At 36.4% G+C, this 27041-nt stretch overlaps 1 protein-coding gene across 13 annotated transcripts in view; it reads left to right on the forward strand.

The window, feature by feature from the left end:
- The window catches only part of MYO9A (myosin IXA), a 410239-nt gene that overhangs the window by 252056 nt on the left and 131142 nt on the right, over positions 1 to 27041 (forward strand). For all 13 annotated transcript variants that reach the window (XM_084897620.1, XM_084897626.1, XM_084897629.1 and 10 more), the window contains 2 exons: positions 860 to 979; positions 14603 to 14678. In XM_084897620.1, the coding sequence (XP_084753746.1) occupies positions 860 to 979; positions 14603 to 14678 (196 nt within the window). The remainder of the gene's footprint in view (positions 1 to 859; positions 980 to 14602; positions 14679 to 27041) is intronic.

The raw sequence follows: 27041 nt of genomic DNA on the forward strand, positions 1-27041 counted from the left end.
ACATAAATTTGAATTTAAAGGCATAAGTCTAGAGATGTTCTCTAATTCCCTCCATACCTGGAAAACCTATATTCTCTTTTAAATTCATTTATTGCTAGTATTTATGGTACTGAACCTTTCCCTCCCCCATTATTGCTTGAGTGATTCATTGTTTCAGCAACACTAATCTGGGGCTTTGGTCCTTATTTGAAAGTGCTCTCTTCCCTTTCCCACCAGTAGTTTGATTCTGTCTCACTTTATAAGAATTGGTGGTAAGGTACAGACTTTTTAGCTTGTTTTTAGATTTATAAATATACAGAAGTGCTGCTGGGATTTCCTGCTCTGTGGCGCTTTCTTCCCACTCTTTAAAATTGACACACTTGTTGGAATTACTACAAGTTTTGTTATTTGCAAGATTTGTGATATAATTGTTTAACTTTTGGTAATTTGTTTTGGGTAAATTTCTCTTTGGGGTTCATCAGTGTTTCTTGCATTGTTGCCAATTATATACCAATTATATTTCAGAACTGAAAAAAAATGAGTCAATTTTTTAAAAAAAGTCTAAACCATACCAATTGTTTTTATAATTTCCATACCAGTTGTTTTAAATTAGAAATTATTAGTATGGTGTTAACTTCCAACACTTTTAGTATTGAAAAGGATATTTTGATTACTAAAAAGGACCTTTATTTTTTACTGTTATTGTTGTGTAATTTATTCAAATTAACTGGAAAAATCATTTACCTTTAACTCCTATCATTTGATATGTTTTTATATACTCTAAGAAAGTTGGTAGCATTATCCTTGATTCTCAATTGGTTTGGGCTTATATGATGTTTTTTCTTTTCTCAATTTTTTTGTTTTTCTTTTGCTTCCTAAGGGCATGATGATACAGCGCCATGTGCAATTTTGAAAAGTATGGATAGTTTTAGCTTTCTCCAACACCCAGTCCACCAGAGGAGCTTAGAGATTCTGCAGAGATGCAAGGAAGAGAAGTACAGTAAGGCTGAAAATCTTGATAAACTATGTCATCATGTATTCATTTGGAAATGAAAACCAAGAGCATTCTATACCAGGGTGGGGCATAAATTATATAGGCAATATGACCTCTAGAATCCTTTGACCAATTGGTCTCAGGATATTTTTAATGAAACTTTAGTTTTTTTCTCTTAAAAAAGTCAATATACCTATTGTTGTTTTTTTACTTTGAATGTCTGTTTGCTTGTGATCCTTAAGTTTTTAATTACATTTTGTTACAGACTCTGAATTGATTTTTATTTTTGTCTTTAAAGTAGTTGAGTAATGGGTAAAAATGAATAGTGATTTTCTTTTCTAATGACTTTTTTTTTAAGCTTTATTAAAATCTAATTGAGGCAAAACAAACTGCATGCAAAAGCATAGAATGTCATAAGTTTTTGCAAAATATATGCACCTATGAAATAATCACCACAAGATGATTAATATATTCAGCACTGCCACAAGTTTCCCCTTTCAAATTCCTGCTGATTTTTATGTTCGTTTATAGTTGAATCTGCTTGAGTCCTCTTATTAGACTTTCTTTAGTCCGGTTTAGTGCAACGCTACCACATTAATGTTTTGGCTTAAGGAAGAATGACAGTATCATAGTGGATATTCTTTTTTCTTTTAATAAAATAGGTATAAAAAGATGCTCTTGGTCTCCATTTTCTTCTTTTCTATTTGTTATACTCCTTCTGCATAAAAATGGGTTCTTTTACCTGTTGTGGATTATAGTTATTAGACTAATTGAAATAATGAGAATAAAATTAAGGATACTACAGAATACTTGACGATTAACTCAGAAATTTGCATATGATGGATCTAAACTACTTACATTTTCTTTCTCTTTTTTTTCTTTTTTTTTTTTTAAATATATATTTTATTGATTTTTTTACAGAGAGGAAGGGAGAGAGAGAGAGAGAGAGAGAGCTAGAAACATCGATGAGAGAGAAACATCGACCAGCTGCCTCCCGCACATCCCCCACCAGGGATGTGCCCGCAACCAACGTACATGCCCTTGACCGGAATCGAACCCGGGACCTTTCACTCCGCAGACCGACGCTCTACCGTTGAGCCAAACCGGTTTCGGCGAAACTACTTACATTTTCTGTTCTAAGCTTTTTACAGTACATTTCAGATACACTTTGCTAGTTTCTCAGTTTTGTGATAGAAATTCCTTGAAATTTTAGTATGCTGTTATCAGTGAATGAAATTCCTAAGAGCAAATTAAGTTTTAAAAAATATATATTTTATTGATTTTTTTTACATAGAGGAAGGGAGAGGATAGTTAGAAACATCGATGAGAGAGAAACGTTGATTAGCTGCCTCCTGCACACACACACACACACACACACACACACACACACACCGAGGATTTGCCTACAAACAAAGTACATGCCCTTGACTGGAATGGATCTGAAACTCCCCAGTCTGCAAGCTGATGCTCTATCCACTGAGCCAAACCAGTTAGGGCTTTTCTTTCTTTCTTAAAAAATATATTTTTTATTGTTTTCAGAGAGGAAAGGAGAGGGAAAGAGAGATAGAAACATCAATGATAAAAGAGAATCATTGGTAGGCTGCCTCATGCATTCCCTACACTGGGGATTGAGCCCACAACCTGGATATGTACCCTGACTGGAATCTACCCATGACCTCCTGGTTCATAGGTTGATGTTAACCACCGAGGCATGCCAGCCAGGCTATGACTGTTTTTCTTTAGTTCTTCTTATTTAATTCTTCTTACTATATCTTGGTATAAGAAAATATGTAATGTATTTTTAAAAACATTATTTAAAATGTTTTCTCATTTTAAAAATAACAGAAGTAAGTATCTCATTAAAAAAAAAGACATCCTTAAATGTTACTGTTAATTATTGGTATTATTTCTAAAAGGTATACAAATTCTTATTCCATTTATCCATCTTTCTTTTTAAAATATTTTAATCCATGGAACATTGTTTTAAACAATCTATAGATCTTTTCTGGGAGCTTAAATTAATTATTTTTAACTTATAAATAGTTGCAAGTGATATATTTGTTTTGTTGATTTTCATGTCTCTCAGCCTTAAGCTTGATTGTATTCCAGCTTGGTATATGTTGGCCCAGAATAGGAAAGCACAAATTTCAGCACAGTCTATATAAAGAAATTGTACATTTACTTGCATTCACATGCAAATTTATTTCTACAATTGTGGAAGTTGGACTTTTTTTCATTATTTTAGGTAGTTTATTTCCTTTTCCATTGTAGTTATACCAATAATTAAAATTTTATAATATATAAAATTATAAACTCATATTTGGGATATTGGTTGTTTTTTTTTTGTTTGTTTTTTTTGTTTGTTTTTTAAAGTCAGGGTCTATTAGGTTTAGGTAATGGTAAATTGGTGAGGTGAATGAACCCTCTCTCAGATAAAAATGATAAAACCTTGAAAAAAATTCAAAATAACCATTTGAAAGAAATGGAAAAAAACCCCAAAGACTAGAAGACCAAAAAAAAAAAAAAAAAAAAAAAAGCAAAAAGAAGCAGAAACTTGAGGAGAATCATTCTTTAAGAACTAGGTAAGAATTGTGAATGTGTAGCTTTTTGCACAAAGTACTTCCCAACTCCCATCTATCTATATAAAAGCCTAAACAACCATCACAACCCAATGGACAACTGAAGAGGCTGTGTGGGGTGGCTAGGCCGGCAGAGGTCTTAGTGATGGGTGACCAAATGACTGAGCAGTAGACTGCGTGGGGCAACCAGGCCGACAGGGAGGTTAGTGATGGGTGACCCAATGACTGAGCAGCAGGCTGCGTGGGGTAACCAGGCCTGCAGGGAGGCGAGGAGGGCATTTGGAGGCAATCAGGCCAGGCAGGGGGGGCAAGTTGGGAGTGATCAGGCCAGCAGGCAGAGGCAATTAAAGGTGATCAGTCGGTAGGGGGCCAGTTAGGGATGACCAAGTTGGCGAGGGGGGCAGAGAGAGGTGATCAGGCTGGTAGGCAGAGGCAGTTAAAGGTGATCAGGCTGACAGGGGGGGGCCAGTTAGGGGCAATCATGCAGGCAGGCAAGTGAGCGGTTAGGAGCCAGCGGTCCAGGATTGTGAGAGGAATGTCCAACTGCCAGTTTAGGCAAGATCCTGGGGATTGGGCCTAAACCAGCATATGGACATCTCCTGAAGAGTCCTGGATTGGAGAGGGTGCAGGCGGGGCTGAGGGGACCCTTCTCTCCCCTCCACCCCGTGCATGAATTTTGTGCACTTGGCCTCTAGTATATATATAAAAGCCTAAGTGACCTTTACGACTGAAAAACTGGAAGTACCGGTAGACCAGTCACTATGATACACACTGATCACCAGGGGGCAGATGCTCAGTGCAGGAGCTACCACAGTACACTCCCACAGCCAGCCTCCCCCAGTCCCTTCCCCTGTCTCTCACCCCATCCAGCAGCTGGCAGGCCTTGTCCAGTAGTTGGCAGGCCCTCAGGCCCTGGGCCAGCAGCTAGAAGGCCCCTGCCTGCCAAGACCCGATTGAAACTGGGTAAGATGGCCCCAATAGGCCCTGATGCCAGCCAGGCCTAGGGACCCCACCCTGTGCATGGATTTTGTGCATAGGGCCCCTCGTAGTTCTATAACTGTCTTGCGGTGTCAGAGGACAAAGTTGAGGACTGGCAACCAGCTTGGAATTTAGGAGGAAAATCCTGGAACTGAGAGAATTGCCAAAAGGCTAAAACTCAAAGTTAGGATATGAATATTGCCAGCCATAATTGATTGACTGCTGTGAGTGTACTGGAAATAGACTGTAGAGTGCTGTCAAAGAAGCATTGCAAACCAAATAGGAAATTACCTTTGAAAGATGCAAGGAACTGCAGTAGGTGACATTTGCAAGTTTGTTGCTTTTCTGACTGAGGGTTTTTTTGTATCTGTGCATAGCTTTTGGGTGGGGAAAGCTGAATACTTATTGCCTTAATTGGAATCTCATAAGTAGAGAAGAGAAAGAGACAAAAAAATATTTGAAATAGTGGCTGAAAACTTTTCATGATGGGTTAAAAAAAACTAACGTAGAGATCCAAGAAGATCAGTGACCTTTATGAAGAATAAGTACAAAATAAAGCCACAACTAGGCACATTATAGGCAAATTGCTAAACAGAAAATCTTTAAAACATCCAAGAGAAAATATTACATTAAGTATAGGGGAATGATGATATGATTAACAGTTCTCATTGAAAGCAGTGGAGAATGAAAGATATATATAAAAAAAAAAAAAAAAAAATCACAGTTAAAAACAAAACAGAGCAAAACCCCCAAACCAAAACAGCTTTTAGGCAAAATTTCTGTATTTGTAGTTTGGGGACCAGACAAGTTAACTACCTGTTAGAAGAAAAGTTAACTATCTGTTAGAAGAAAAATCAACAGTTGTCAGAAGAGCATAACAGAATCTAGTGGTGCTGCAAATTATTATCCATAGTGTCCAATTCACAGGAAAGGTGTCCTTCAAAAATGAAGCTGAAGTAAAGATGTTTCCAGATGAACAAAATCTGAGACTTTGTCACCATAGTTTGTATTCTATAAGAAATGGTATTGAAAATTCTTCAGGCTAAAGGGAAATGACACCACCAGATGGTAACTTGTATATATAGTAGAGATTGGTAAACTTTTACTGCAAAGGGCCAGATAGTAAACATTTTAGACTTTGTAGGTCATGTGGTCTCTAGTGAAACAACTCAGTTCTGCTGTGAAAGGAACCATTATTATGCACAGTGAAATTTAAACATCATATGATTTTCATATGTCTCAAAAAGATTCTTCCATTTATTTTTCTTCAACCATTTGAAAATATAAAAACCATCCTTAGTTCATAGACCTTGCAAAAATAGGAAGTGGGTTTTATTTGGCCCATGGTCTCAACTATGTTGATCCATGAATTACTGGAAGGAATAAAGATCAGAAATAGTAAATATGTATAAAACAAATGACTTTATGTATTTTCTTTCCATTTCTTAATTTCTTTAAAAAAGGTATATGACTATTTAAGGTAAAAATTATTTTCTGGCAGTTTAAAATGTGTCCACAAATTCTTTGATACTCCTCCCTTCAAAAGGTTTGTGCTGTACTTAGTGACTCCCTTCTAACAAATGGAATGTGGAAGAAGTGACTCTGGTTAAGGCATAAAAGGTATTGTGGCTTTTCCTCCTTTTCATTTCTGGTGCTCCTACTTTCCCAATGCAGTGACTAATTCTCTGAGATTTGGCAGGGAGGAAATTAAAGGATTGAGGTTATCGTGAGTATGAGATGCAGCCCCACTTCTGCAGAGGTCAGAAGCTCTGGAAAGGATAAGGCATAAGATGGCAGGAGAAAGAGAAAAAGGGTAAAATAGAACTTCATTTCAATTTGAACCCATACTTTTGATAGTCTAGTCTCAGAACAATGGAGATGGTGATATTCATGAAAAAGATGAAGGATCAATAGTCAGAAAAGGGCTGTCTGTGGGCTTGATGCTCCTAACGACTCTCATCTTGCTGACTGTGGCTGCCTTAATGTCTGGGACCTCAGGCTATAGTTTAGTGTGGTTACACAAATGATTGAAATTTAAAGTATGTTGTCTGACTAAAATGGACAGTTAATAGTAGAAAGTTATCTGCGAAATTCTTATATATTTGGAAAATAAACAACATCCTATATAATAAAAGGGTAATATACAAATTGATCTTAACTGTGGAATGACCACAACTGCTTGACCAGTCACTATGAGGCGCACTGACTACTTCTTGATTCCTTTCCCTGGCCAGCAGGCTCCCATTGCCCGATGGTGAACAGGGAACCACAAATGGGTGGTGAGGGACGCGGGCGGTGCCAGGCCAAGGCCCCTACCCCACTGATCTTCCCACACACAGAGGGTGACCCTCAGGAATGGTGATATCTTGGTCCCTCCCCCGTGCGGCAGTCTCCGATCGCCCAATGGCGAATTAAGAACTGGGTGTGGGTGGGTGGGTGGGTGGGGTGGGCTGGCTGTGGACAAGGGGGGAAGATGGCCCTGATCACAGGTCAGACCTAGGGATTGTTACCATGCATGAATTTCACGTGCCAGGCCTCTAGTGTATAAATAACTCATGAGTTAAAAGAAAAATTCATAAGGGAAACATGAAAGTCTTTTGATCTGAATGGTAATGGAAACAATACATTACATCGTGTGTAATGTAACTAAAGTGCTTAGAAGAAAATTTCTAGTTTTAAATCTTTATATTAGGAAAAAATAAGATAAAAGTATCATGTGTAAAGTTGAAAAAGTTACCCTGGCTGGGTAGCTCAGTTGGTTGATTATCCTCCCTTGAACCTAAAGTTTACAGTTTGATCTCCAATCAGGAGGCAAAAAATGTCTGTCTGTCTGTCTGTCTCTCTCTCTCTCTTTCATCAGAATATATCCTCAAATGAGGATAAAAAAAAAAAGTCACCCTGGTTGGTATTGCACCGTGGTTAGAGTGCCAGCCTGTGCAACAAAGGGTCATAGGTTCAATCGCCAGCCCAGACAATATACCGAAACATGAAACACTTAGGGGTAAATTTAATGAAATATGTATTATGTGTCCAATTGAAAGAAAATAAAATATACCTTAAATAGGTGAAGATAGGTACATGTTTTTGTTTTTATAAGATGTCAGTTCTCCCAAATGTATTTGTAGATTGAATATGTAATCCTAATGAACATCAGAGCAGATTTTTTGGTAGAAATTCAAAAGATGGTAACTAAAATTTATATAGAAATATAGAATAGCTAGAATGCCAAAACCAGTTTGGCTCAGTGGACAGAGCGTCAGCCTGCGTACTGAAAGGTCCCAGGTTCGATTTCGGTCAAGGGCATTTGCCTTGGTTGTGGGCACATCTCCAGTGGGAGGTGTGCAGGAGGCAGCTAATTGATGTACCTCTCTAATTGATGTTTCTAACTATCTCTCTCCCTTCCTCTCTATAAAAAAAATCAATAAAATATATATTTTTTAAAATAGAATAGCTAGAATGACCAAATGATTTTGAAAAAGAACAAAACTGGAGAATACACTATATGATTTCAACACTAAGATAATGAAGTTATTCCCAGTGTAAAGATCAATAGAATCATGTAAAGAATCCAGGAGTAGGTCTTACACATATATGGCCAATTGACTTTCCACAAAGGTGCTGAGGTAATTCAGTGGGGGGTAAAGTATATAGGCTTTTAAATAAATGGCACTGGGACAATTGGATATTTATATATTACAAGAGAACTTTGACCCCTAATACATAAAAATTAACTCAAAATGGACTTTATAAACAGTAAAACTTAAAGCTTGAGAGAAAATCTTTGCAATCTTCGGACAGGCGAAGATTTCTTAGATGGGACAATAAGAGCATGGAAAAATTGATAAATTGGAATTCACTGAAATTGAAAACTTGATCTTTTAAAAATATATATTAAGAAAACAAAAAATACACCACAGCTGGGAAACAATATTTGTAATACTGAAACTGTTAATGGACTTGAAAACAAAAAAAAATTTTTTTTTTAAAATCCTGCAACAGTAAGGCAAAAATAAGTTAAAAAAGGGCCAAAGATTTGAATATACATTTCCAAAGAAGAAGATGCCGGTATGTAAATGGTCCATAGACCCATGAAAAATTATCAGCTTCATTAGTAATTTGGAAAATGCAAAATACAATCACAATGATGATGAGGTTGGGAAGTGATTGGAACACTTCTAAACTCTATTAGCAATGTAAAATAGTACAGTTATTTTGGAAAAAACAGTTTTTAATAAAGATAAGCATGTATTTTCCATAAGGCCCATTAGTTTCAGTTTTAGATATGGATAAACAAAATGGAATCTTTATCTTTTAAAGTCTCATAAGAAACCTTTACAGGGGAAAATGTGTTTAAAGAATAAATGGGAGATATCAAATAAAATACAAAAGCCACTATTTAAAATTAATAAAAATAGATTAACCTCACTAATTAAAGTCTCAAAATGGATTTTCAAAATGTTTGACTATTTATAAAATTCTTAAAATGATGAAAATGAAAGGCAGAGATGAACAATAGCCATAAGTAACATAGTAATCTGAAAAAACACAGTAGAAGTTACTAAAAGATTTTGTGGAGAAAGAAGCTGAACTAACTCATTAGAAAGTTTTGAGTTCTGATAGAGAAATTGGTAAATGTGTATAAATCTAAATAAACAGTCTGTAAAACTTAGTAGTAATATCTAATTTGGTTGATTATGGGAAGAAAACGGGTGAAAATAAGTACTGTGTAGCATCATCTGTTACAGGGATGGTTTGATTAGAATAAAAGCATTAGAAAATTCTTGTACCTTTAGGAAAAGAAAAGAATTTAGATTCGAATTTATGAATGTGTTAAAAATTCATAAAGAGAAGAGTGTATACCATATATTATAACTTTATAAAATGAAAAAAAGAAGTCAGAATATAAATAAAATCAGTGGAAATCTGGATAAAATTGCATAAGGGTAAATACAAAGCATAAAATAAAAAGGCAGAAAAATATCCAAATATATAAGTAACACCCATAAATTATTTTTATAATGTATTTTTAATCCTCATCTGAGGTTATGTTTTTATTGATTTTGGAGAGAACTGTTGCCTCCTGCATGCACCCCTGACAGAATCGAACCTTCAGCTTTTTGGTATATGGGACAAAGCTCCAACCAACTGAGCCACCTGGCCAACGCAATACCAATAAATTAAAATGAACTAAACATTTAAAAAATAGATTATTCAGTTACAAAAAAAAATATTCAGTTAAAAGATAAGTGACAAACCATGAACATAAAATTATTAAAAATAAAAGACTGGAATAAAAATTTATCAGAAAATTTATTCTTGCTCTCTTGTACGTTTTCCCAGCTCCATTAGACAACTTTAAAAAAAAATTTTTTTAATTGATTTCAGAGAGAAAGGGAAAGAGATAGATAGAAATATCAATGATGAGAGAGAATCATTGATTGGCATGCCCCCTACTGTGTGGAATCAAGCCTGCAACCCTGGCAAGTGCCTTTGGCTGGAATCTTACCTGGGACCTTTTAGTCCGAAGGCCAATGCTCTAGCCACTGAGCAAAACTGGCTAGGGCTAGACAACTTTTGTTAAGATTCCTGTAATAATAATAAAAAAAGATTTTCATTGCTATGTAAATTAGTTTTGCCTTTTCTAAAAATTTTGCAGAAATAGGATCATACAGTGTGTATTCTTTGGTGTTCTGAAGTTATGCAACATAATGCTATACATTTTCATCTGTCTTGTTTTATAACTCAGTAATTTGTTGCTGACTTATTCCATTGTGTGGAATATGTGTGCATACATACATACACACACGTATACAGTTGTATATACAACATTGTGTTTATCGTTCATTTCTTGGTGGATAAAAGGGTTGTGTACTATTTTGAGCTATTGTGAAGGATCCAGCTATTCAAACATTCTTGTTTGTGTCATTTGTATACATATATTTTTATTCTTTGGAATGAAACTTGTCAGTGGAGTTACGGTGTCATAACATAGACATATATTTAACATCATTAGGAACTATCAAACTTTTGGCACTTTAAGGATGTTGTTCCATTTTTCCCCTACATTATTTGTGATTATAAACTCTGATGTTACCCTATTGTTATTCTTTTATATATAACGTACCTTTTTTTTTTTACACTGGTTGCTTACTATTTTATATTTATCTTTTGAATTTTAGCATTTGACTGTGATGTCCCAAAATATTTATATTTATCCTGTTTGAGATTTGCTTCACCTTTTGGACTTGTGTTTCATTGTTTTAATCAAATTTAGGAAATTTTTGTCCAATATTAAATTTTTTTCTACTACAATTTTTCTTTTCTTTATGAGATACCAATTTACATGATCTTAGAATATTTGATATCATACACATTCCTCATACTCTGTTCATTATTTTCTACTTTTGTTCTTTTCTTCATATTGGATAATTTTTATTTATCTGATTTTAGGTTCATTATGCTGTTTTAAGTCTTAATCCCATGAAATGAATTTTTTCATTTCACAAAATTTCAGTTTTTAGTTCCAAAATATCCATTTGGTTCTTTTTTAGTTTCCATTTCTTTCTGGAGACTTACTATCTGTTAATTCAGTAAGATAATCTTTTAATTTAAGTCATTGAACATGATAGCTGTTTAAAGTACTTTTATGATAATTCCAATAAGTGATCAATTTTGGAATCTAATGCTGTTGGAATGGGATCCGAGTTGGTCCACTGGGCTTCATTTCCTAATCTGAGTGATCAGTTGCAAGTGTTCAGTATACTATTCCTTAGGTCTTTTTAATGTTTAAAATGTTTAATAATTGATATTAAATCATTACACAGAGGAAAATAAAGGGGTCATGCATAAAAGAACCATCTTAAAAGAAAATATTTTGTTTGCAGGAAAAAATATTACCAAGAAAAAGTTCCCTGTGAGCAGTTAACAGTATAAAAAAATAAAGAACATGAAGCCAATAAAGCAGTAGCACACATTTGAGGATATAAACTATTATAATAGTATGATAATGAAAATAGGTATTGAGCTACTGAAACAAGCAGAGTTATAAAGCAAAACTTGTATGAGCTCAAGAAATAGAGGAAAGAAATGAAAATTGAATTACTAATATTGAGGAAAGGCTTGAGATGATTGTTTTAATATGTAGAAGAATGAATATAGAGGATAGACAATGATTAGTTGTAATAGGGAAATTAGTGTCCATGAATTAGGAATTGAAGGAATGAAATTATTTTTCATTGAATTGTCTTAGCACCTTTATCAAAATTAAGTTGATCATAAATGTGTATAGGTTTATTTCTGTACTCTCAATGTCTTCCATTGATACATTTGTTTATTGTTATGCTAGTGCCAAGTTTCAGTTATTGTTTCTTTGTAGTAAGTTTTTAATTCAAGTAGTATGAGTCCTCCAACCATCTTCCTCATTTTCAATCTTGTTTTGTCTATTTTGGGTCTCTTGCATATACATATTAATTATAGGGTCAATATATTTACTAGTATTTCTGTAAAAAAAGGCAGCTGGAATTTTAATAGAGATTGCATAGATCGGTAGATCAATTTGGGAAGTATTGCCATCTTAACATTAGTAAGTTTTCTAATCCATGAGCATGGATGACATTCCATTTAATTAAATTTCTTTCAATGATGTTTGTCATTTTCAGTACAGACATTTTATACTTTTTTGTTAAATTTATTTTTTTATGTTGATGTTAATGGAATTTCTTAATTTCATTTTCTGATTGTTTATTATTGTAAAGAAATACAATTTTTGAATATTAATCTTATATCTTGTCATTTTTCTGACCTCATTTATTAGTTCTAATTTTTTTGAGTGGGTTTAATTATGATTTTCTATGTAAAAGACTATTATCTTGGATAGAGATTCTTTCACTTCTTCATATGTGTCTTACCTATAGTAAATGTCTTTGTGTGGATAGGTTATGAATTGGTAGCCATATGCTTTATAGAGTTCTAGTGTTTATTGAATGATTCGAAGAAAATTAAAACTTAAGAATATTGATAATTCTTAAGAAAGCAATTTGTCATCTTTGATTCTTAGTGTTTTTATATATAAGATTAATTGATCTTCAAAATCTATAGTTGAATAGCAGCATTTGACACTGTTCTGCCTGCACTGGAGATTGAGAGGTATAGAGGCTCTACCTAACAGATAGTCACAAACCCAGACAGACAGACAAAATGAGACAAAGAAACAACCTCCAAATGAAAGAATAAGAGAATTATCCAGAAGAAGAGATAAATTAAGCAGAGATAAGAAATTTATTTGAAACAGAATAAAGAGTAATGATGGTAAAGATGCCCAACCGCATGAGAAAAGATATAATAACTATGAAAAAAGAATATTCAGAAATAAAGAATGACATAGCACAAATAAAGAACACATTGGAAGGAATACAGAGCAGATTAAGGGAAGCTGATGATTAAATCAGTGAATTAGAAGACAAGATTGAAAAAAAAACAAAAAAAACAAAAAACAATCAGAGAACTAAATAGAAAAAACAATTAAAAAAAACCCAAAAAACTGGAGGACAGCCAAAACCGGTTTGGCTCAGTGGATAGAGTGTCAGCCTGAAAGGTCCCGGGTTCGGTTCCGGTCAAGGGCATGTACCTTGGTTGTGGGCACATCCCTAGTAGGGGGTGTGCAAGAGGCAGCTGATCGATGATTCTCTCTCATTGATGTTCCTAACTCTCTTCCTCTCTGTAAAAACATCAATAAAATATATTAAAACAAAACAAAACAAAAAAACAACTGGAGGACAGCTTAAGGGAGCTGTGGGACAACATGAAATGTAACAATATTAGAATAGTAGGTGTGCCAGAAGAGGCAGAAAGGGAGGAAAGGATAGAGAATGTGTTTGAATAAATAATGGCAAAAAAAACTTCCTTACCCTGGTGAAGGAAAAAGTCACATAAGTTCAGGAGGCACAGAGAACCCCAAGCAAGAAGAACCCAACCAGGTCCACGCCCAGAAACATCATAATTAAAATACCAAAAATTAAAGACAAAGAGAGAATCTTAAAGGCAATAAGAGAAAAGCAAACTGTTATCTACAAAGGAGCTCCCATAAGGCTGACACCTAATTTTTCATCAGACACTCTATAGGCCAGAAGGGAATGGCATGAAGTACTCAAGGTAATGGAAAGCAAGGATCTGAGACCAAGATTACCATATCCAGCAAGGCTATCATTCAAAATAGATGGTCAAATAAAGAGCTTCCCAAAAAAAAAAAAAAAAAAAAAGGCTAAAGGAATACATCACCACCGAGCCAGCATTACAACAAATGCTAAAGGGACTGCTATAATGAGAAGAATGAAGAGAAAGAAATCTAGACATACAGAATTAAAATGGCAATAAATAAGTACTTATAAAAAATAACCTTAAATGTAAATGGATAAATGGTCCAATCAAAAGGTGTAGGGTAGCCAAAACCGGTTTGGCTCAGCGGTAGAGTGTCGGTCTGCGGACTGAAAGGTCCCGGGTTTGATTCCAGTCAAGGGCATGTACGATGGTTGCGGGCACATCCCCAGTGGGGGGTGTGCAGGAGACAGCTGGTCGATTGATGTTTCTCTCTAATCGATGTTTCTAGCTCTCTATCCTTCCTCTCTGTAAAAAAATCAATAAAAAAAAAAAAAAAGTTATAGGGTAGCATAATGGATACAAAAACATGAATCAACTATATGCTTTCTACTAGAGACCCACCTCAGAACAAAAGACACACAGGATGAGAGTGAAGGGATAGAAAAAAATTTCTATGCAAATGGAGAAGAAAAAAAAAAAAGCTGGTGTAGCAATACTCATATCTGACAAAATAGACTAAAATCTGTAGTCAATGTTAGCAATATACTTATTGCTGAAAAAATTGGGTTCATTGTTGGTTAAGTCAGACTTGTAAGTAACAGTCATGGGACTTGCTTCATATTATTATTTAGCTATTCTGACATGTTCAGCAAATATTTACTATCAAAGTACATTCATTTCATTTTTCATTGGAAACATTATTTCATATTTAGTTTTTCTTCTCACTGATTTGAAAATTTTTGCTTTTATATACTAGGTGTAACCCGTAAAAATCCTAGGATACCTCTTTCTGATCTCCAGGGCATGAATACTTTAAATGAAAAAAATCAACAGTAAGTATGTTTGGCTTTTGTTTTCAAAAAAGTATAGAAAAAATAACTAGAATTCTTATTATTACTTTTGTGGCTTTAAAAATATATAGAAAATCAGGCCTAGTTTGCTTTATATTTCTTTAACTCTTTTATAAATGATGTAGTAAGTTAATAAGGTTAGAATTAACAAAACTATTAGAACTAAATTACCTAAAATTGCCTCTGGTAAAGTGATTGTACAATTAAAAAACAAGTTTTCCAGAATAATTTAAACTAACCACGTATGCTTTTATTTCTGAGACCCTTCTTGAATTTTATGTCTTTTGCAAAGTTTAAGGGTTTTTCTGTTCTCTGTGGAGAAATCTTATTGGTAAGTAATAATTGAGTAGTTTGGTTTACATCAAACCATTGAATACCTTTTGTTGCTGAGTATGATAATCAGAGCTTATTTTTTAACCATTTTTAATGAAGAATTCTTGAGTAAATTTTCGCAGTTTGTAAATAAAGTTACTTTGTTCTTTATTGTGGGATCCCTTAATGCCCCGCCCTGCCCTCTCAGACCCACGTGGTTCAAGGCCTACTCAGGGTCCGGTTTCTGGAGAAGGCTGCACACTAAAATGAAGAGACTGGAAAAGAGTTAATTTAGGAAAATGGGGGCCAGGCAGGAAGTCCACCTCTAGTGGGAAGACTAACCTGATGCTCTGGCCTTTTACCATTCCTTTTATTGAGAATCTGAAACAAATACACCTCTTAGGCTGGAAGTTCAAACAACAGAAAATCAACAAGAATTTACATTTACATATGATTAACAAATTAAAGTTGCCTCAACCACCACTATCTCAACTAGATGATGAGTTAATAGCTCCAACCATTCAGAGCCATCAAGGTTGGCCAGCTCTTTTTACATTTTACTACCAGTGACAATGTTAGGTTTCATTTCCCAGCACTTTATACATGCTGTTTTCTAAAGATTGTACTTTATATGAGCAAAAGAACATTGTTTGGTGCCTATCTAGAGAGTCTGCTTTCTTCATTTTAAACATCATCAAGTAAATTGAGCTTCCGCCCTGGCTGGTTTGGCTCAGGGGATAAAGCATCAGCCTGCTGACTGAAAGGTCCCGGGTTTGATTCCAGTCAAGGGCATGTACCTTGGTTGCTGGCGCATCCCCAGTAGGGGGTATGCAAGAGGCAGCTGATTGGTGATTCTCTCTCATTGATGTTTCTAACTTTCTATCCCTCTCTCTTCCTCTCTGTAAAAAATCAATAAAATATATTTTTTAAAAATTGAGCTTCCTAGTAATAAGGATGTAGTTATAAAATGGTATCTTATTGTAGTTATAATTTTCATTTTCTTGCTTATTAATGAAGCTGAACATATTTTTGTATAAAATTCCTGTTCTTTGCACATATTTTTTAAAAGTTTCTAAACTAAATCTTATGTACTGATCCCACTTAAGTAACATGTTACAAATATATTCTCCCAATTTGTAGTTTAGCTTTTTACTTTTGTTGTTGTTATTGTTAATCATCATCTGAGCATATATTTTTTCCATTGATTTTTTAGAGAGGTCGGGGGGCAAGAGAAACAGAGAGAGGTAGAGATAGACATAGAAATAGAGATATAGATAGAGATGGTCTGTTATTAAAATCAAGGTATAACTTTATTGATCACTTTTTCTATTTTGCATTACTATATTTTTAATGTATACTGTCATTTCCCTGCTCAATAACTTTTTTTACACTGAGTAGCCAGATTATTATGATCTCTGAATGCATAATAATGTGGCCACTCAGTGTATATCCTGTATAATAAAAGGCTAATATGCAAATTGTCTCCTCAACCAGGAGTTCGACCAACAGGCAGGCCGGCCAACCACCCATGTCCCCTCCCCCTGGCCAGGCTGGCCAGACCCCACCCATGCACGTTTCATGCACTGGGCCTCTAGTACATATATGTGTGTGTGTGTGTGTGTGTGTGTGTGTGTAAAACACACACACACACACACACACACACACACTGAGTGGCCAGATTATTATGTGTTCAGAGATCATAATAATCTGGCCACTCAGTGTATAACTCTTTGTTGCTTGTTAAAAGAAGTCTAGATTCACTAGTCTCAAATACAAGAGCTTTTACAGCCCAAGTATCCAATCTCAACTCTATTTACCAATTTGTGATGCCAACAAATTGAATGACTTACTATCTTTATAGAGTATGCATTTTGTTTTTTTATCAATGATTCTTGACTAATGATGAGATTCACCACTATATTTTCATGTTAAATTTCACCCAAGAACAAATTAGATCTTTACTCTGATGACCTGTGTACCTTCAATTCAGTCTATTGAAAATACATGCATACATTGTGGGGTTGGTTCCAGACCATGGCAATAAAGCAAATATTGCAATAAAATGAGTCACATGAATTTTTTGATCTCCCAGTACATATAAAAGTTATATTTACACTATGCTTATTCTGTAAACTGGGCAATAGTCTGATATCTGAAAAAGCAATGTACATATCTTTTTAAAAAATATATTTTATTAATTTTTTTACCGAGAGGAATTGAGAGGGACAGAGAGTTAGAAACATCAATGAGAGAGAATCATCGATCAGCTGCCTCTTGCACACCCCGCACTGGGGGGATGTGCTCACAACTAAGGCACATGCCCTTGACAGGAATCGAACCCGGGACCTTTCAATCCATAGGCTGATGCTCTATCCACTGAGCCAAACTGGTTTTGGGCAATGTACATATCTTAATTTAAAATTACTTTATTGCTAAAACATGTTAACTATCATCTGTATCTTCAGCAAGTCATAGTATTGTTTGCTTATGGAGGGACTTAATGTTAATTTGTAATAAATGCAGTATCTGCAAAGTGCAGTAAATCAAAGTACAATAAAATAAGGTGTGCATGTGTTCTAACCCTGATCATTAGAGATCTCTGAGTTAAGGAACCTGTTTTCTTTCTTTTGTGTGTGTGTGTGTGTTGTTGTTGTTTTTTTAAATAAATCTTTATTGTTCATATTATTACAAATGTTCCTGACTTTTTTCCCCCTCCATTGCTCCCCTCCACCAGGTTCCTTTCCCCACCCCCATTGTCCTCATCCATAGGTGCACAGTTTATGTTCAGTCTCTTTCCTCACCCCCCACTTCCCTTTTCTCCGAGAATCGTCACTTCACTCCCCTCCCATTCCTTTGATTCTATTATATTCACCATTTAATATTGTTCATCAGATTTTTAAAATACCCTTGGTTTTTAGATTCACTTGTTGATAGTTACATATTTGTTGTTCATAATTTTTATCTTTATTTTCTTCCTCTTCCTAAAGAACCCCCTTCAGGAATTCATATAGTTCTGGTTTGGTGGTGATGAACTCCTTGAGCTTTTTTTTATTGGTGAAGCTCTTTATCTGGCCTTCGATTCTGAGTGATAGCTTTGCTGGGTAGAGTATTTTGGGCTGTTAGGTTCTTGCTATTCATCGCCTAGAATATTTCTTGCCATTCCCGTCTGGCCTGCATGGTTTCTGTTGAGAGATGAGCTGGCAATTGTATGGGTGCTCCTTTATAGATAACTACCTGCTTTTCTCTTGCTGCTTTTAATATCCTCTTTGTTTTTTGCTCTTGGAATTTTAATTATGATGTGTCTTGGTGTGGTCCTCTTTGGATTCATTTTGTTTGGGGTTCTATGTGCTTCCTGGACTTGTAAGTCTATTTCTTTCACCAGGTGGGGGAAGTTTTCTGTCACTATTTCTTCCAGTATGTTTTTGGTATCTTGCTTTCTCTCTTCTTCTGGGACCCCCATAATTCTGATGTTGGTTCGCTTGAAGTTGTCCCAGAGGTTTCTTACATTATCTTCAACTTTCTGGATTCTCTTATCTTCTTGCTTCTGTGAGGATTGTCTTCTGGCTCTTTCTGTTCCAAATATTTGACTTGATTCTTGCGATCTTCCAGTCTGTTTTTAGGACGCTGTATAATATTTTTTATTTCAGCCAATCTATTCTTTATTTCTTGTTGATCCCTTATTATTTCTAGTTGATCCCTTTTCATATCCTCATAGGTCTCGTTTATTTTATTGGCCTTTTCTAGGAAATTCTTGAAAAACCTTATAAGCATGGTTTTGAACTCTATATCCAGTCGCTTTTTGTCCTCCATTTCTTTCGTTTGTGATCCGTTTCCTTGTCTCAGCATTTTTGCTGCTTCCATAAGTTGGTAGAATGGCTTTATGTGCTAAGGTGTCCTATATGGTTCAGTGGGTCAGCCTCCCAGTTACCTGAGGTGGACACTCTTGGTGCACCCCTTTGTGGACTGTATGTACAGCCTTGTTTATAGTGAAGTCTTAATTGTTGTTGGTATCACTGGGAGGGACTGACATCCAGGCCAATTGATTGTGAGGATCAGCTGTGTCTAAGCAGGGAGACAGCCTTATTCGACTAGACTTGGAAAATTGCAAAAGCCTCTGTGTTGAGGTTGGATGGGCAGAGTTTCAGGGTGGAGCCTACAGCCCCACACTATGAGGTTCCTGAGTCTCAGTGTTCCTCAGTGTCCTTTGGTACTAGCTGCAAGCAACTCTGAGAGAAAGGTGCCTTCGAGTTTCGCCCGCTACCAAACAGTATAGTCTCCCCCAATGAGCCCAGAACTGGGGTTCAGTGCAGTCGGAACTGGGGCTCAGCACAGTCTGGAGCTTTTGTCTCCTTCCCACTAGAGCAATCTAGCAGCAGAGTCAACAGTCCTCCCTCTGCGCTCAATGTGCATGCCTCCTGGACTGCCTTTCGCCGCTCAGCCTTACAGTCTAGATTCCCTCTGTATGAGCCTGGGTCCCCAGTGTCTCGCTCAGAACTGGGGTTCAGTACTGTCGAAACTGGGGTTCAGCATAGTCCGGAGCTTTTATCTCCTTCCCTCTAGGGAACGCCAGCCAGGCACTCAGCTGCCCCGTCCTCTCCCCTCGTGTGCACCGTGTCTCCGTACCTTAGGCTTTTACAGCTCCTCTTATTTTCCTTCTGGTTTTCTCTTTCCTTCTAGTTGTAGAATTTCCAGTCAGTCAACTTTCCTGTAGTTCTGGATAATGTCCATTTTGTATTTTAGTTGTATTTTTTGAAATTGTTGTGTGAGGCTGCAGTTAGGCATTTACCTATGCCACCATCTTGGATTTCTCCGAACCTGTTTTCTTGGTTTGGATTTTAAAAAGAGCCCACCTGGCATCACTCAGTGGTTGAATGTTGACCTATGACCTGTGAACCCAGAGGTCATGGTTCGTTTAGCAGTCAGGGCACATGCCTGAGTTATGAGCTTGACCCCTAGTGTGGGTCATGCAGGAGGCAGCCGATCAATGAGAATCTCTCCCTCTCCCTTCCAATCTGAAATCATTAAAAATATATTTAGTCCCTGTCTGATACAAGCTCAATCCACTGTGAACTGAAGTGTCCCTGGTTCTATTCCAGTCAAGGGCACATGCCAGGGCTGTGGGCTCGATCCCTAGGAGGAGGAAGTCAGTCAATGATTCTCATCATTGATGTTTCTTTTTTCTCCGTCTTTCTTCCTCTCTGAAATGAATAAAAATATATTTTAAAAATATATGTTTAAAAAAATAAAAGGATACAGTGTCTTATCCCATTTTCCAAAGCAATTTAATCCTTATAACTCTCTTAATTCCTAGCTCGTATTTCTTTATACTTTAAATTTTGGGTACCTGAAGTGACCTATGTGGGCTTCTGTTTTTTATATATCAGTTGGGATAGTCTAATATTATACTTAAAATTGATTGAGTTGCTGTAGACTCAACAATTAACTGAATTTAGGCACTCATGGAATGTTAAGTTAATTTTGTAAATATATGTATATAAATTTATATGCGACCCTTCTTCACAGGAAATTATATTACATCAGCTTGATTCTTTTCTTTTGTATACAATAAAGAAAGATATATGTGGCATTGAAGCAATGTTATCAGGAAAAGGCCAGCTAGCAGTCTTAACAAGAGGATTCTTCTAGATTGTAGTTATTATATTATGAATTTATTTTATATTATTTTAGAGAAAATTAATGAGAAGAGGAAGAAGATAGGGTATTAGATACTTAGAAAATAAGATCAGTTATGAAATTATTAGCTATGTATATTAAGTGGAGGTTTTTGGGTCTGTAATTCTCCTAATAAGTGACTCTTAAATGATAAAAGAGTAGACTGTCCAATTTGGTGGTGACCTAGTACTAAGAATTGATGTAGTCTGTATAAAACCAATGAAATGTAAGTAGTAAAACATTTTTTAGTTAGTGCAAATATTCCTCAAGTGAGAGATAAAATGTTCATTAATGTTGAGAGGGCAATTGTTATTTTTGGTAAGAGAGTATAAACTGGAAACAAATGTCTTTTTATTGAACTATAATTTGAGAAAAAGTACAGAGTCTCTGACTACATATCATAAAGCAAAGGTTGTAAATGTACTAGAGATGCTGCTGTAATGACCCTTATTATGAATAAAAAGACTGCACTAGTAACCAAAGACACATATATTCCTAGGTGGAAGTAGCTCTTGTAAGTGAATAGTTGCAGAGCAGAATGTATGAAAACTAGAATACACCATCTTATATTGAAAAAAACAATGCCTTTGGAAAGTTATCTAGGAGGAAACAAAAATGTGTGTCATCAGAATTTATTTTCAACAAATACATAATGCATTTTGTACATTGTATAAGTATATGGTAGGTTTTATAATTAAATGGTATCTGTTGTACTATCATGCAAATCCCATGGCTTTAAGGAACAGGAATAACTCTCATTAAAACACTTAGGTAATGGCACCAATCTTAGGACTTTGTACTATTTTGATATCCACATATTTGATGACTGAGATAGACTTATCCTGTAAAAGTTAACTGTAGCATGTTGTGTATCCTAATTTCTATTCTTAATACAAGTAAAAACTCACTGTCTAAAGCATAATTGATGTTTAAATTCAACTTTTCCTCTTGATCTGGACAAATGTGTATCAGAATTCTGAGATCTATTGTAAAATACAATAATGAGAACAAAAGTAAGTACTTCTTATAAAGTTTTGTTAAAAAGGTCAAGTTCTTTATTAATACCATTATTTTAGAAATGATCATATTTAACATTTATAAAGATGAGTGGATTTCAAAGTTCTACTAGAATTGATATGACTTAGTCACAAAATAGCATGTAGTAATTTTTTTATGTTATACTAGATAAATCTCATTGATTTCTTCATGTCTTAGTATATATTTTGTTTACATATTTTCTAGAAAACAATATAAAACTTGGATATTAGTGTAATTAGGTGTATGAGATTACTAAATCATATAATAATAGCAAATTATAAGTATTATAAAATAACACATATTTTACTATAAATTTAAAATGGTATGTATTGTATAGTCATTTCAAAAGTCTTTTTTGTGTTTATACATAGTTTGTGAGTTCAGGATCTTCTTGTGCTGTCATCTTGAACTGCCTCCTAATTCCTTCTCTCTTCAATGTGATCCCACCCTTACCTTTTGCTATGCTTAATGTCCCTGACTTATGCTGAGATCCTATGCTTCTAGCTTCTCTATAAATTAAAATTTCCATATTAGATAGGTATGAGGAAGGGACTGTTGCTTAAATATATAGGGTAAGGGCTTACCTTTATTTATTTATTTTGAACTAGAGGCCTGGTACGTGAAATTCATGTATGGTGGTATGTGTCCTTCAGTCCAGCCTACACCCTCTTCAATCTGGGACCCCTCGAGGGATGTCCGACTACCCATTTAAGATCAGGCCTAAACGGGCAGTCGGATATCCCTCCTACAATCCAGGACTGCTAGCTCCCAACTGCTCACCTGCCTGCCTTCCTGATTGTCCCTAACTGCTTCTGCCTGCCAGCCTGATCACCCCCTAGCCACTCCCCTGCCAGTCTGATTGATACCTAACTGCTCCACTACCAGCCTTATTGCCCCTAACTGTCCTCCACTGCAGGCCTGGGTCCCCCCCAGATGCCCTTCCCTGAGGCCATTTTGTGGTGGCCATCTTGTGCCCACATGGTGGCAGCCATCTTGTGTGTTGCAGTGACAGTCAATTTGCACATTACTCTTTTATTAGATAGGATAGAGGCCTAGTATATGGGAGGGGGCCGGCTGGTTTGCCCTGAAGGGTGTCTTGGATCAAGGTGGGGGTTCCCTTGGAGTGTGGGGCAGCCTGGGCGAGGGGCCTATGGTGTTCTGTAGGCTGGCTATGCCCCCCTGCGACCCAAGCGGAGGTCTTGGTATTTGATATTTATTTATCTTCTATAATTGAAACTTTGTAGCCTTCAGCAGAGGCCAGGGCCGACCAGGAAACTTGGCTTCCTCCATCACAGGGGCAACCCAAGCTTCCTGTTCTTTCCAGCTCTATGGCTGCTGCCATTTTTGTTGGGATTTATTTATCTTCTATATTTGAAACTTTGTAGCCTTAAGCAGAGACCAAAGCTGGCCAGAGTGGGCTGGAAGCTTGGCTTCCTCCACTGCCTGGGAAACCCAAGCCTCCTGCTTGTTCTATGGCCCCAGCCATCTTGGTTGGATTAATTTGCATACTCTTGATTGGCTGTTGGGCGTGGCTTGTGAGTATATCAGAGTACAGTCAATTTGCATGTTTCTCTTTTATTGGTGTATAATTCTTTTTTTTAAAATATGTTTTTATTGATTTTTTTTTAGATAAAGAGGAAGGCAGAGGGAAATAGAGACATTTATCAGCTGTTTATGCATGCCCCTTATAGGGAATCAAGCCTACAACCCGGGCATGTGCCCTGACCAGGAATCAAACTAGGGACCTTTTGGTTCATGGATTGATGCTCAACCACCGAGCTACACCAGCTGGGCAAGGGTTAGGATATTTTAAATACTTTCATTAAAATGTTTATTTTAAATATTTTCTTAGTTTCAGGCTCCCTCAGTACCACCATTGCAATGGTACTAGTTATCTCTAATACTTGAACCTTTCCAGAATTCTCAGTGAGATCCACATGCATTTTGTTGTGTTAGTCTCATATTCCCAACCCTAGCTTCTACACACACACACACACACACACACACACACACACACACACAGTATATACATATATATCTCTTCAATCACATGTACACATATATGCCCTGCTTTCCTATGGATCCCATATACTTAGGTCGATGCTCTAGGACTAAGCCAAGCTGGCTAGACTTTCCTTTGTCTCTTATTCAGTCTTTATTCCTACTCTTTTTCTTGTAAATTGATGACATTTTTATTTATTATTTTAGTGATATTTCAGCTTGGGGCTTAGTATGTCCCAACTGAGTTTAGTATGCAATGGAGATTTACTACAGGTTTCCCTTAAGTAGAGACTAAGTAGTTTATTTAAGTATCTTATCCTAAAGAGCAGGGGTGGTGCCAAGGATGACCAACAGACCCTGAGCAATGGATGAATGAGTACTCTGAGACACATTTCTGTGAAAAGGAAGGATAAGGGACTGCCTGGCTATAGAAACCACACAGCCCCGTTCGCCTGCCTCCTTAGACGTTTATTGTAACAACAGCTTGTACTAAAATTAACTATTAGATACTATCAGCAGGTTAAGTATCCTTGAGAAGACACATGCATCTGCAGTGTCCTTTAAGCAAGGACATCTGAAGACTAAGCATAAAGATTCCAGTCAACACTTGGGGGCTCGTACTGCCCTCATCCAACTCCTGTCCTGTGCTTCCCCACAGGGTGGGCTTATAGGTGTATAAAAGGGAAACCCAGAGAGGCAGAAAATGGTGGCGGAATAGACAGACATGTTCCTAGCCTTGTCCCGGAGCAGAAAGAAAGCACAAATGAGGGTCTCATGGGGAGTGTTTATTGGTAAGTTAAGGGACAGCTAAACTCCAAGAGAAGGTGGGAGCCTGCTAGATGAGGTTCACCTGACCATGCAGCCCCCACTGCGGCTGTGTCCTCTCCTGGAGCTACAGACTGGGATGTGGAGACCACACCATCTTGAAAGGGAAAGTGAATCTTGTTGGAAGCCTGAAAATCCACAACTGCGGCAACCACTGAATCACCTGTCCCCAATTGGCACAAACATATAGATTCAAAGGAGCTCTTCACAGAAAGGTCAGATTTCACCTGGGATAAGGTGAGGTCTCTGGTCTCAGCGGGAGAGGGAAACGTGTGCTCTGCAGAAGCTGGGGGACCGAGGAAGTCTGTGCCTAGAAAAATCTGTGGCTGTTGGGGCTGGCACGATTTGTGAATGTGGAAGGGGGTCCTCAGAGCTGCTAACAGAAGGGATCTCTAAAAAGCAACCCATTTTGATCTGACACAGAGGGACAGCCTAATAGTTTTAAAGTTATGTCAGCTGCTTAGACTTGCATGCAGACCCATTGTTTGCACACTTGGTCTTTTTCCTCTTCAAATCCATGCTTCTGATTACTAAGCCCAATACTGAACACCCAGTTGGTAATACCCTGGGAGACTGCACAGGAAAGTTGTTTTTCTGGAATATAGGGATCGGAGCAGGGAGTGACCATTGGAGAGCCAGCTCTGAGGCAGCTCACTTCCACAAACTGGTATTGAGTGCCACAGGGGAAGAAAGATCACAACACAGTCTAGAGAGGTCAAATAGATCCGAAGTCAATTCAGAAACAGTGCCACATGGGGGCTGAATCACAAATTGACTCTTGTGTAATTGCAAATAAAGGAATACAAGAAATTAAGACGCCACCTGCTTAACAATCAGGACTGGCTTACAACACTGAGGATCAGTGGAATGCAGGGAACTGAAATACTGTCCTGACTGGGAAACAGACATGCCAAACAGAACAATACAGGAAGTGAATGACATTCACTACTGCACATTTTATTTTTTATTTTATTTTTTAATTTTTTTATTTTCATTTTTTACATCTTTTCTTAGGAAACTAATTTTTTTTCTTTTTTCTCACTTTATATTACCTTCTAATTATTACATTTTCATTTTCAATCAGTATTATTACTACTATTTTTCCCATTTTTTTAAATGTGTCATTTTATTTTCTGTTTATTTACTTTGGATTAGTGTTCTACATTCTATTTTCATCTTTCCTTCAGCATCGTTTTACTCAATCTCAACTCTACCTTTATGCCATCACTCTCTTCCTAATCTTTCCCCTTTTGGTGTCCTGTTTATCTTACTCCTTTCCTGCTTTAGATTTTCCCTATTCTTTCTGTTTACGCCCTGTTAAAAATTTCACCCTACTTATATATCTAATTTCCAATCCCCTGCTCCAAGTCCATACACACTTCTCTCTTCACTGACTTCACTATCCAAAAAAATTGTTTTTCTCTCTGTCCTTTTGTTGTTGTTTGCTTGAATGTTGATTATATCAAATTTTTTGCTTTTTTGTAAAAAGTAGCAAGCTACTATATCAAGGGAGAAATTGACAGCAATATAATCGTAGTAGGAGACTTTAATATCCCACTATCACCATTGGACAAATCCGCTAAACAAAAAATCAGCATAGAAACATCAACCCTAAATTTCTCACTAGACCAGATGGAATTAATTGACATCTTCAGAACATTTCACCCCAAAGCCACAGAATATACTTTCTTTTCAAGTGCACATAGGTCATTTTCAAAGATAGATCATATATTAGGTTACAGGGAAAGTCTCTACAAATTCAAGAAGATACAAATTATATCAAGCTTCTTCTTAGACTGCAGTGGCATAAACATATAAATCAACTACAATAAAAACAATCCAAGGCAATCAAACACATGGAGACTAAACAGCATGCTATTAACCCTACCACACATGAGGCCCTGAACTTAACTGTCCCCTATACCTGGGCTCCTGAGCATTAAAGAGAAAAAATAAACATGATATAGAAAAATGTTAGTTACATGCAAACAAGTGGTTAGAATAAGATGGAACTTGGAGACATTGTAGAAAATCATTTCCCCTAAGAACAGTAACAAAACAGGGATGCCCACTGTCACCACTCTTGTTCAACATAGTACTGGAAGTATTATCCATTGTAATTAGACAAGAAGAAGAAATAAATGGCATCCAAATTGGAAAAGAATTAAAACTGTCCTTATTTGCAGATGACATGATATTGTACATAAAAAAACCTGAAAGACTCCATCAAAAAACAGACTTAATAAATGAATTTTGCAATTAGCAGGATACAAAATTAACGCCAAGAAATCTATGGCATTTCTATACACCAATAGTGAACTTACAGAAACAGAGATTAAAAAAGCAATCCCATGCCGAAGCCGGTTTGGCTCAGTGGTAGAGCGTCGGTCTGCGGACTGAAAGGTCCCAGGTTCGATTATGGTCGAGGGCATGTACATTGGTTGCGGGCACATCCCCAGTAGGGGGTGTGCAAGAGGCAGCTGGTCGATGTTTCTC

Source organism: Pipistrellus hanaki (assembly GCF_964339955.1).
Source record: "Pipistrellus hanaki genome assembly, chromosome: 1".
NCBI classification, from domain to species: Eukaryota; Metazoa; Chordata; class Mammalia; order Chiroptera; family Vespertilionidae; genus Pipistrellus; species Pipistrellus hanaki.